General features: G+C 33.9%; 1 protein-coding gene across 1 annotated transcript in view; it reads right to left on the bottom strand.

Annotated features, from left to right (window-relative positions):
• The window catches only part of LOC132006446 (disintegrin and metalloproteinase domain-containing protein 5-like), a 145,052-nt gene that overhangs the window by 51,763 nt on the left and 81,423 nt on the right, over window positions 1-11,866 (bottom strand). Inside the window, exons 12-13 of the mRNA XM_059384216.1 lie at window positions 10,888-10,983; window positions 3,227-3,422 (exon numbers count right to left, since the gene is read on the bottom strand). Coding sequence (XP_059240199.1) covers window positions 3,227-3,422; window positions 10,888-10,983 — 292 coding nt within the window. The remainder of the gene's footprint in view (window positions 1-3,226; window positions 3,423-10,887; window positions 10,984-11,866) is intronic.

Here is an 11,866-nt window from a genome sequence, read left to right as displayed (position 1 = left end):
GGGAGAAGGGGGTGGGATTATGGACATTGGGGAGGGTATGTGCTTTGGTGAGTGCTGTGAAGTGTGTAAACCTGTTGATTCACAGACCTGTACCCCTGGGGATAAAAATATATGTTTATATAAAATAAAAAATTAAATAAAAAAAAGAAATGAAGAAAAAAAAAAGTCTTTTTAGCTGAGTTGTTTTAAATAATATTAAAAATAGATAAGATAATGTCTGCATATAAAATGAATTTGTTTTTATTTCTTTCCACAAATTTTATTGTGTTAAAATACACACAAAATAAAGTTTACAATATTAACCATTTTTAAGTGTACAGTTTAATGGTATTAAATTCATTCATGTTGTGTAGCCATCACTACCATCCATTCATAACTTTTCATCTCGTAAAACTGAAATGCTATACTTATTAAACAATAACTCTCCATTCCTTCTCCTCCCAAATACCATTATATTTTTTATACTTATGATTTTGACTATCAGATAGATCAATAGACTCATAGAGTATTTGTGTTTTTGTGACTGGCTATTTCACTTAGCAAAATTGTCCTCGAGATTCATCCATGTTGTAAAATATTGCAAAATTTCTATCCTTTTTAATGCAGAATAAAATTCCATTGTTTGTATATACCACATTTTTCTTTTTCCATACATCTATTGATGGACACTTGGGTTACTTCCAAATTTTAGTTATTCTCAATAATGCTGCTATGAACATGGGTATACAAATATCTCTTCCAGACAGTGCTTTCAAATCTTTTGGTTATAGTCTCATAAATAGGAATGCTGGGTCATATAGTAATTCTATTTCTAATTTTAGAGGAACAACCATCTATTTTTCACAGCAGCTTATATCATTTTCCACCCCCACCAACAGTGCACAAGGGTTCCAATTCCTCTACATACTCACCCATCTTTTGGGTGGAGTTTTGTGTGGGTTTTTTTGGTAGCCATCCTAATGAGTGTGAAACTGTGATTTTGATTTACACTTCCCTACTGATTAGTAATGTTGAGAGATAGGTATAGAGAGACACCTATTCAAATTCTTTGCCCATTTTTGAATTGAACTATTTGTTTTTTGTTGTTGAGTTTTAGGAGTTTCTATATATCCTGGATATTAATTTCTTATCAGATACATGGTTCATAAATATTTTCTTCCCATGAAACTACAAAACATCCAGAAAGCAATTAAAAAGATGGCCCCTTGTGGGGAGCCAGATAACTCTGTTTCAGGAACTGTTCTGTGTATTGTAGAATTGACTTTTGACTTTTACTTTCTAGTATTTCTAGTATTGACTTTTACTTTCTAGAAGCCAGTAACAATTCTGCCCCAGCTGTAAAAACCAAAAACGCCTGTAGGCATTGTGTCTAGTAAGCAATGGTCATGAATTCTGCTAAATGTACTACCAGGGACAGAACGATTTTCCTTATTCCCCCCTCTCACAATAAAGAATTATCTGGCCTAAAATATCAATACTGTTGCCATTGAGAAACTCTGATGTGACTGTTGGGTTTGGACCCACATTCCTCTAGGTGTACCCAACTTAATTTGGTGACAAATACCCCTAATAATGTATGTGACTTTACAACTAATGAGACCTCCTACCTTTTAAAGGATAAACATCACCACAAATTAACGATGCTAAAACTTAAATATCTTTTTATATTATACCTAAATGCTAAGTTTCTGCATGTGTAGAAATAACACTGAAGAGACTACCACAGGAGCTACATTCCTACAAAAACAAAATTTGCTAAGGAACTTAAAAAAGGACACATTTTACCCTATAAGCATATTTTGGCCAGAAACTAATAATTTAGTGGCACATAATGATATGTGTTAGGTCTGTGAATAAGATTTTATTGGCTGTTACCTATAAATCATGTATCATTCTTATCTTGGAAAGCTAATGACTTCTTCAGAATTCTATTAAGCCCTACTCAAGAACATTCTGGTTAACCAGTGTCCATGGCAGATCACAGATGACCTAGTCAAAGAATTTTAGTTCATTTGGATTGAAATACAGTTATGGTTGAGGAAAACTTCAACTCCAAAACTTTCAATTTCCTTTTGCCCCCAAGCTCTGTAGGAGGCTCACAAAATCTAACTGTTTTTCCAAAATAAATACAAAACTAACTGATAGTCGGGCCCAGACTTACCATTTCCTAAATGCATTAACACAAGTAGTCACTAGGACAGGAGAGACATTTCTTCAAAATCAAGATGCTTTAGATGTTATACTTATCTCCAACAAATTTTTAATACTTTGGGAGAAGACGATTGTACTTAAACACCTGTAGTTCTCAGAGAGCTTTAAATCACTCAAAATCACTGCTCATACTAAGGAAACAGTAAACAAGATAAATAACTTAGGGTATACCTAGTTCGCATCCCACTATATGGATCTACATTTATCTGACTAGCACTGCAATTTAGTTTCCCTCTTTTACTTAGGGAAAACACTAAATCATGGATCTGAAGTAATATTCTGTTTCTCCTAATTTTACTGGCCATTTGCTTGTATCTCAATTATGTTTTAAATATTAATGTCACCATTGTCTTGCTAAACAACATAACTATGATTCTGATAGAAAAGCAGAACAAAATTAGAATATCACCAAAACCTCTACCTCATCTCCTCCTTAAACTCCTGTCATTCATATAGATTTCATAATACTTAGGAAGGCACACAATATCTATGACCTGGCAAAGGAAGGCCTTAAGGGAGGACTGAGAATAAAACATTTTGCTCTCTCAAAGAACATGAACTGTATGTTCAGAAAATTGTATATTTCAGTGAAGCTAATGATCTTCACATTTATAGGAAGGTATCAAACTGAACAAGACCGGTGTTAAGCTGAAATACACTTTCACGAGCAAGCCCCTTGGAACAGACCCACACTTGATATCCACACAATCAGTTATTAGTCCTGCTTTGTTCTAGTAAAAACTTTGTTTCATCTAAGCCTAAACTAAACACCATCACCACCAATTCTATATAATCTGGGAAGTTGCATTTCCACTTGAGGTTTCTTCCTTTACAAACAAGAACTCCATATAAACTACGGTTTTTTTCAGAATTAAGAAAATTTTATTTCCTTTAACACTAAGGGACAAGACTTTACTCATTAACAAATTATATTTACATTTTGTCCTATAGAATTGAATAAGGAAGCATAGTATAATCGGAATTTAGGAACTAAGAAGAAAGTTTTGGTCCTTACCTCCTCCAATCAAATCTTTACACTGTTTGTTATGTATCCGACATCGTCCTCCAAAACAGTAGGCATCACCTGAATCACAACTTTGTCCATCACGTGCGTAAGTGTCAGGCACACAGTGTGAGGAAACCCCATTGCAATACTCAGGGAAATCGCATTCATCCAAAGATTTCCTACACTGTATACCAATTGGTTTCAGCTAGAAGGGAAAAAGGAACATAAGAAAAGATTATTCACCAATGATACTCAAATTGCCTTTCCCTTCAGGCTTTAATTTTTCATTTTTTTTAAGTTGCTAAAGGCAAGGAGAAAATTAAGTCTTAATAACTACTTAACCATTGCATAGAAATTTAAATAATTAAATTTAATTTAAATAATTAAATTTACTGTGGATAAAAGAATGGGTAGTGCTTGTAAGAGAATTGAGAAATTCAAAGTAGACTACCATAATCACTGAGAAAAAAAAAAGAAAGATGAAAACTAAACCTAAGCAATTAATATAGAAATTACTTTAAAAAATTACTTGCAACCCATCATGGCTATGCTCATGTGGATAGCCCCTGGTTTCTCCTATGCTGTCCCTTCAAGCATAAACCAGCAACCATTACAAAATAATAAGTATACATCATAAACATTCAGAAAAAATTTTGTAAGGTAATTTAAGGACACACAGGAAAAGGTTTATTTCACATATCATGTTGCAAACAACTATTAAAAAAATAGCTTTCCCCAAATACATCTCTGATCTCTTCAGCACTTAGTCTAGCCAAGTCCTTCCAGGATTTGCTTTCTGTATACCTGTCTTTGCCAATAAACTTCCAAATAGCATTACTGCCGGCCCTTTTCCTCAACCTAAGCCCCAATTCCTCCTGGCTATCAACACTATCCTACGCAAACTAAGTTAAAAAAAAATTTGTTCTAGCTTTCAAAGGTCCTAGAAGCCCAGCTTCTGTGACATTCACCACCCTCTGAAAATGGGTTTTCTCTTCACACTTTTCCATGTTGTCAACAAGTATTTTCTATATATAGCAATTCTAACACAAATTCTTCAAGTGATGGGTGGGAAGACAAAATACAATACTTGAGTCACCCAAGTTTATGTAGTTAACATTCAAATCAAAACCAATGATCAAAATTATTTCTAAAGGAAAATACATATAAGTATAATGAAAAGGTATTGATATCAGTTTCTTGAAAATATGCTTCCTTTTATAAATATGTATAAATGGCGATATTACATTCATTCTAATTTCTTCTATTGTTTTGTCTATTTTTTATAGCAGTTTAATGGTCACAGAAAATATGAAAGGTAAGTACAGAGATTTCCCATAAAATCCTTGCACCGCACATACTAAACCTCCTGTTATCAATATCCCCACCTGGAGTGGTACATTTGTTACAACTGATTAACTTACATGACACATCATAAACAGTCAAAGTCCATCATTTACAAGAAAGTTTTTTCTCATTGTTATGCGTTTTATGGGCTTAAACACATGTTTAATGACATCTATCTATCTATTTTCACTGCCCTAAAAATCCTCATGCTCTGCTTATTCATCTCCCCTTTCGCTCCTGGCAACCACTGACCTTTTTACAGTCCTTTTCCAGAATGTCGTATATTTGGAATCATAGAGTATGTAATCTTTTCAGATTGGATTCTTTCACCCAACTTCTTTTTCAATATTTATAAATACCTTGTTCCTCAAATGTTCTTTGAACCAAGTTATATCATCCTACTTGCTCCTTTATTAAGAGGTGTTCATGTTTCTCTACTTGGTTCCCTAATTCCAAAACGGCCCTAAAACTGATTGCTTTCTCCTAAAATCTTTTTGGGTGTTTTTTATTTTATTTGTGATTCATTTGTATTCTTCCCAAGACTGTCAGTGTCTACATTTAAGGTGCAATTCATTGTCAGGACCATGTCCCTTTACACAACTAAATGAGGAATGGGTAGGTTAAGTTAATGCCTCTGACCACCACACCAGCCTTGACTGCATAGTAAAGAGAGTACTATGTATATCAGACAGCTCACAGTTTGGGCCAATTCCATTTTGATAACCAGGGCCAAGGACTAGTGAGAATCATTACTACTACTCCATTTGCAATAGCAGTTGTTCACATATCTCTGTTGATACATGAATCTTGTTTAAATTATTCCTTTTTGGTGCAGCAATGATGGGCAATTCGGTAGTCTGTTATACTGCTTGTGTTTGATACATTGTTTAATTTTTTTTAAGTTACACTTCATACAAATAACTATGACTAAATTGTGCCTAGTAATGGAAAAGGAGAGTGACACCAGCAAATGTCAGAATCAGAGATTCCTAGGTGCATAACCACATAAAAATGCCTATTTTAACAACTACCATGAATGAGATAATCTGGCTGAAAGGTTCTAGTCCCCAGGTGAAGTAAAAAATATGAGAATAGATGCATTGGAAGATGGTAAGAACAACAGTTTCACTTTACCCACATTATTCCCTCCCCCAGCTCAACGCCAAGAGAGACTGTCTTGGCTAGTGATTTCTCTGACAGAGAAAATAAAAGGGATGAGAACACAGTTTCCCCAGCCTTGCAAAACACTGTGCAAGAGACTACTTTTATCTCACTCCATTCAGAACACTGAGAGACTTGGCATACTTAAATAGTCTGGGGACACCTAGGAATAGGGAAAAGAGATGGGGGTTGACAGAAGCCAGTGTGTGGATCACAATAATGAGCCACGTGTCCAATTAAGTGCCTTACAGACTTCAGCAAGAGCCTCACCCATAAAACAATAGTATTTCTCACCTGAGAATACCCCATTCTCCATACTCACACCCTGTAGCCAAAACCCCAAATTCCCCAGCAGATGGCACACATGAGCCTCCCACAAATGGGCACAATCCTGTAGACAACACGGATACCAACGCCTGGCTTGATTCTGCTGAATTGCACAACTTTGAACATTTTAGAGCATTGCATCAGGGAAAATTTATGAGAGGCTCTCCATAGCCAGACTGGCTTTCTGGGATGAAGAGTAGGTGTTCAATCCTAATCTCTGCCACACACTGCCCCTCAGGAGGTGTGGAACAACCCCAGGAGAGGGGTGGAACAACCACACCCATTAAAAAAAGTCTGAGAGACCCCTCAAACTCCAGCTGGGCTGACCGGTCTCTGGCGTCTTTCTCTCCCAAGGCCAGTTAGATGGCTGCTTCTTCAAATGTGAGGGCAGCAATGCAAGTCTTCAAGAAACATAAAGAATCAAGGAAACGTGATGCCAACAAAGGAGTAAAACAGAGCTCTTGTGGAAGACAGATGAAAGAAATGGAAATGTACAAAATGCCTGATAAATAAATTTAAAATAATCACCTTAAGCTCAGATAAGAGAGCATAAATAGACAAATAAACAAAATCAGGAAAACAATACATAAACAAAATGAGTTTCACAAAGAAATTATTTTAATTTTTTATTTTTTATAAACATATATTTTTATCCCTATGGGTACAGGTCTGTGAATCACCAGGTTTACACACTTCACAGCACTCACCAAAGCACATACCCTCCCCAATGTTTTTAAAGTAAGAGAGAACCAAACAGAAATTCTAGATCTGAAGAAAACAATAACTGAACTGAAAAATTCCACTATAAAACTTCAAGGGCACAGTTGATCAAGCAGAAGAAATACTGAACTCAAGGGCAATCATTTAAAATAATCCAGTTAAGAGGAAAAAAAAAAGATTAAAGAAAGCTGGTGGTACTTAGAGGACACATCAAAAGAAATACCATATGTGCGGTGGGAGTCCCAGAAAAAGTGAAAGAGAAATGGGCAGAAAGTTTATTTATTTTTTATTTATTTATTTATTTATTTATTTATTATTTATTATTTATTTATTATTTATTTGCCAAATCTAGAGAGGAAAATGTACATAAGGCCAAAAGAACTCTTCAATAGAAGAATCATATTATTTTTAAGCGCCCAACTCTTGATTTCAGTTCAGGTCATGATCTCAAGGGTCATGAGATGGAGCCCTGTTTCAGGCTCTGAGCTCAGCAGGGAATCTGCTTGAGATTCTCTCTCTCCCCCTTTCCTTTTGCCCCTTCCCCATCAAATAGGCACACACATGGGCACACTCTCTCTCTAAAATAATGAAATAAATCTTTAAAAGAATACTATAACCAATAGGGGCACCTGGGTGGCTCAGTGGGTTAAAGCCTCTGCCTTCAGCTCAGGTCATGGTCTCAGAATCCTGGGATCGGACCCCATGTTGGGCTTTCTGCTCAGCAGGGAGCCTGCTTCCCCTTCTCTCTCTGCCTGCCTCTCTGCCTACTTGTGATCTCTCTCTCTGTCAAAATAAATAAATAAAATTCCTAGAAATGACCTATCAAGATTGAATCATGAAAAAAAAAAATAGAATAACCTGAACAAACCAATAATGAGTAAAGAGTTCAAATCAGTTATCAGTTAAAAACCTCCCAACATAGAAAATCCAGGATCAGATGGCTTCATAGATGAATTCTACCAAACACTTAAGGAGTACTTAATGTTAATTCTTTTCAATCTCTTCCAAAAAACTGAATAGGAAGAAAAACTTCCAAACTCATTTTATGAGGCCAGAATTATCCTAATACCAAAATCAGACCAAGATACCAAAAGAAAAGAAAACTATATGCTAATGTAATTTTGACCTGAAGAACAGGCCTGATGAACATAAATATAGTAATTCTCAATAAAATACTAGCAAACCAATTTTAATGGCACATTAAAAGGATCATACATCATGGTCAATTAAGATTTATCACTAAGAATCAAGGATGTTTGAACATATGTAATTTAATAAATGTGATGCATCACATTAACAAAGTGAAGGATTAAAAATAATATGACATCCCTGAACTTCAAAAGCAATTCAATAATACTAGAGGACTTCAATGCCCTACTAATACTAATAACATTGGACAGATCAATCAGAAAGAAAATTAGGGAGAAAATAGCAGGCCTATAAAACAACAGACCAAATGGACCTTAAAGACATATATGGAATTTTATGTCCAACAGGAACAAAATACACACTATTCTCAAGCACACATGGAACATTCTCCAGAATAAAACATATCTTGGCTCACAAAGCAAGTCTTATGAAATTTAAGGGAATTGAAATAATATCTAATACCTTTTCCATACACAATGGTATAAAACCTAAGGGATAAAAATGAAAAATTCACAAAATATGCAACTTAACACCATACTCCTTAAAAAACCAATGGACCAATGAAGAAAAAAATAAAAAGGAAATCAGAGATGTATCTTAAAATAAACAATAATAAAAACAAAAATATATATATACCAAAACATAGGGACACATGAAAAGCAGTTCTAAGAGGTAAGTTTACAGCAATAAATGTCTATATTTAAAAAATCTCAAATAACCTAACTTTATCCCTAAAGGAATTAAAGAAGGAAAACAAACAAAGCCCCGAGTTAGTAGAAAGAAAGAAATAACAAAAGTCAGAACAGAAATAAACAAAACAGAGACCAAAGAGACAAAAGGGGAAAAAATCAATTAAACCAAGAGTTGGGTTTGAAAAAATAAATAAAATGGCAAATCATTAGCTAGACTAACCAAGAAAGAGAGAACGGATGCAATAAAATAAAATTATGGAAAAAAGAGGAGACACCAAAATTGGCACTATAGAAATACAAAGTATCATAAGAGGCTACTATAACAATTATCTACCTGCAAACTGCATAATACTTTAGAAGAAATGGATAAATTATTAGAAAAAGACAACCTATCAAGACTGAATCACAAAGAAAGAGAAAACTTGAACAAATCAAACACAAGAGACTGAATTTGTTATCAAGCCTCCTAACAAAGAAAAGGACCTGAAATAGATGGTTCACAGGTGAATTCTATGAAATTTTTTAAGGATTAATGTTAATCTTTCTCAATTCTTCCAAAAATTAAAAAGGAGGGAGCACTCCTAAACTCATTTTATAATGCCAGTTTTACCCTGATACCAAAGACAAATAAGGAAAGAAACAAGAAAAGAAAAGTACAGGCCAATATCTCTGATGAATATAGATGCAAACATTCTCAACAAAATACACAACAAAGGGGCACCTGGGTGGGTCAGTGCGTTAAAGCCTCTGCCTTTGGCTCAGGTCATGATCTCAGGGACCTGGGTTCAAGCATCAGGCTCTCTGCTCAGCAGGGAGACTGTTTCTCCCCTCTCTCTCTGCCTGCCTTTCTGTCTACTTGTGATCTCTGTCAAATAAATAAATACAATCTTAAAAAAAAAAAAAAACACACACAACAAATTCAACAGCACATAAACGTATCATGTACCATAATCAAGTGAGAGTTATTCCTGGGATGCAAGGATGATTCGACACACGGGAATCAATAAAATTAATATACCCCATTAATATAAATAGGGGTAAAATTCATATAATCCTCTAAAGTGACAAAATCCAACACACTTTCATAACAAAATCTCTCAACAGTTTGGGCATAGACCAAACATATATCAATATAATAAAAGCTACATATGACAAGCCTACACTAACAATTTTCAATAGGGAAAAGCTGAAATCTTTACCTATCAGATCAAAAACAAGACAAAATTGTCCATTCTTACCACTCCTATTTAACATTAGAAGTCCTAGCCAGAGCAATTAGGCAAGAAAAAAGAATTAAAAGGCATCCAAACCAGAAAGAAAGAAAGAAAACTGTGAGAGAAATGAAAAAATGTTGGTCGAGGGTATGAATTTTCAGCTATAAAATATATCAGTCTGGGGATCTAATGTATAATATGATGACTGAAGTTAATAATGTATTGGTTTCTTGAAACTTTCTTATTAAATGTTGCTATGTAAAGCGTGCTAACCTTATTGTAATCATTTCACAATTATATGAAATCATTACATTGTACACCTTAAACTTATACAATGTTATATGTCAATTATATCTCAACAAAGTTTGGGGAAAATTTTGAAAGATAAAAACATATTCTTACTCCAGTCTTGTGAATATCTGCCATTTACTTTGTTCAGGAGTTTCTTTTTTCATTAAGATTCCAGTTAATTGTCTGGGTACAGGGCAATTACTCAGGAATTCTTTAAATACTTTCAATAAAGAGAGATTGGTTGATTGTAACAATAACTGAATTGCAAAGGAACAGCAGACTTTACCAGAAGATAGTGAAGAGAATTTAGCTAACAACAATAACAGAAACTAATCTAATTTCTTGACCTCATGTGAGGTATAGTGTCAGAAAACAAGACCTGGGTGTTATATATGCAATTGATGAATGACTGGACTCTACATCTGAAACTAATAATGTACTATATGTTGGCCAATTAAATTTAAATTAAAAAAAAGAAAAGAAAAGAAGACCTTAAGAGGGTTGCTTCAAATGTATGTTGATTGCAGAAATATCTCAGTGAGTACAAGTCAGGAGAGAAGAATCATCAGGCATTAAATACATGAGAGTCCTGGAAATGACAGATTGCTGAATGCACTGCAGTGCTTGGATATAATATAATATACTGATAAGATATCATGTGCTTGGATATAATATAATATACTGATAAGATATTGACATATTTTGCATCTCTTTGAAACAAGTATTTCAAGAAATTTAATGCTGAGCTACTATAAAATAGATTGCCTCTTACCTTGCAATCTAGTGTACAGCATTCCCCAGAACCACATTGTTTACCCTTTTTCATTAGACATATTCTAGCATCACAGCAGTCTTTATGTGTACAATTCTGTAAACAAAGAGACAAATTCAAATGATATCTTCTCTCACATACGTAATGATAATTTGTCTTTTAAGAAACTTACCAATTTCATCTAAATTGCCAAATTCATTTACATAAAGTTGTTTTTAATATTCTTTAAACATACATAGGATGTATAGTAAATAATGTATCCTCTTTCATTCCCAATACTGGGAATTTCTTTTTTCTTTCATTTCTCCATCAGCCCAGCAAGAAGTTTATCAAGTATATGATTCTTTCCAAAGCCCTGGCTTTCATTTTCATTGATTTTCATTCTCTGATCTCTATCTCATTGATTTCTACCTATATCTTTATCATTATTTCCTTATATTTACTTTAGATTTAACTTAGACTAATATTTTAGTTACCTTAAGTAGCATCCTAAATAATTGATTAGACCTATCTTCTTCTCTAATATAAGCATTTATAGATTTAAATTTTCCTTATAACACTGTTTTAACTGAATCTCATAGATTTTGATGTTATGTTTAAATTTGCATACTGTGAAAAATATATCCTAAAATTGTTTTTGTAATTTTTCTTTGAGCTAAGGGCCATTTAGAAGTAGTAGTTTAATTTCCAAATATTTGGGGGCTTTTCAAGTTATTTTATTATTCTTGGTTTCTGATTGAATTTTCAACACAAAATAAATGCATTGAGATTTATTTCATGCCTCAAATATTCTATTCTGATTAATATTCCAAGTTCTCTTGAAAGAATTTTTATATTTAGGCTATTAAACATGGCAGCATATAAATATCATTATATTAAGGTGATTGGTGGTATTGTTCAGGTCTCCCATATCCTTAATGATTTATGGTCTAGTTGTTCTATCAGTTACTAAGAGATGTGAAATAAATCTCAAATATGA

The sequence above is a fragment of the Mustela nigripes genome, chromosome 18, assembly GCF_022355385.1.
Source record: "Mustela nigripes isolate SB6536 chromosome 18, MUSNIG.SB6536, whole genome shotgun sequence".
In the NCBI taxonomy this organism is placed as follows: Eukaryota; Metazoa; Chordata; class Mammalia; order Carnivora; family Mustelidae; genus Mustela; species Mustela nigripes.
Note: the sequence above shows the minus strand (reverse complement) of the source record. Positions and strands in the feature narration are given on the sequence as shown.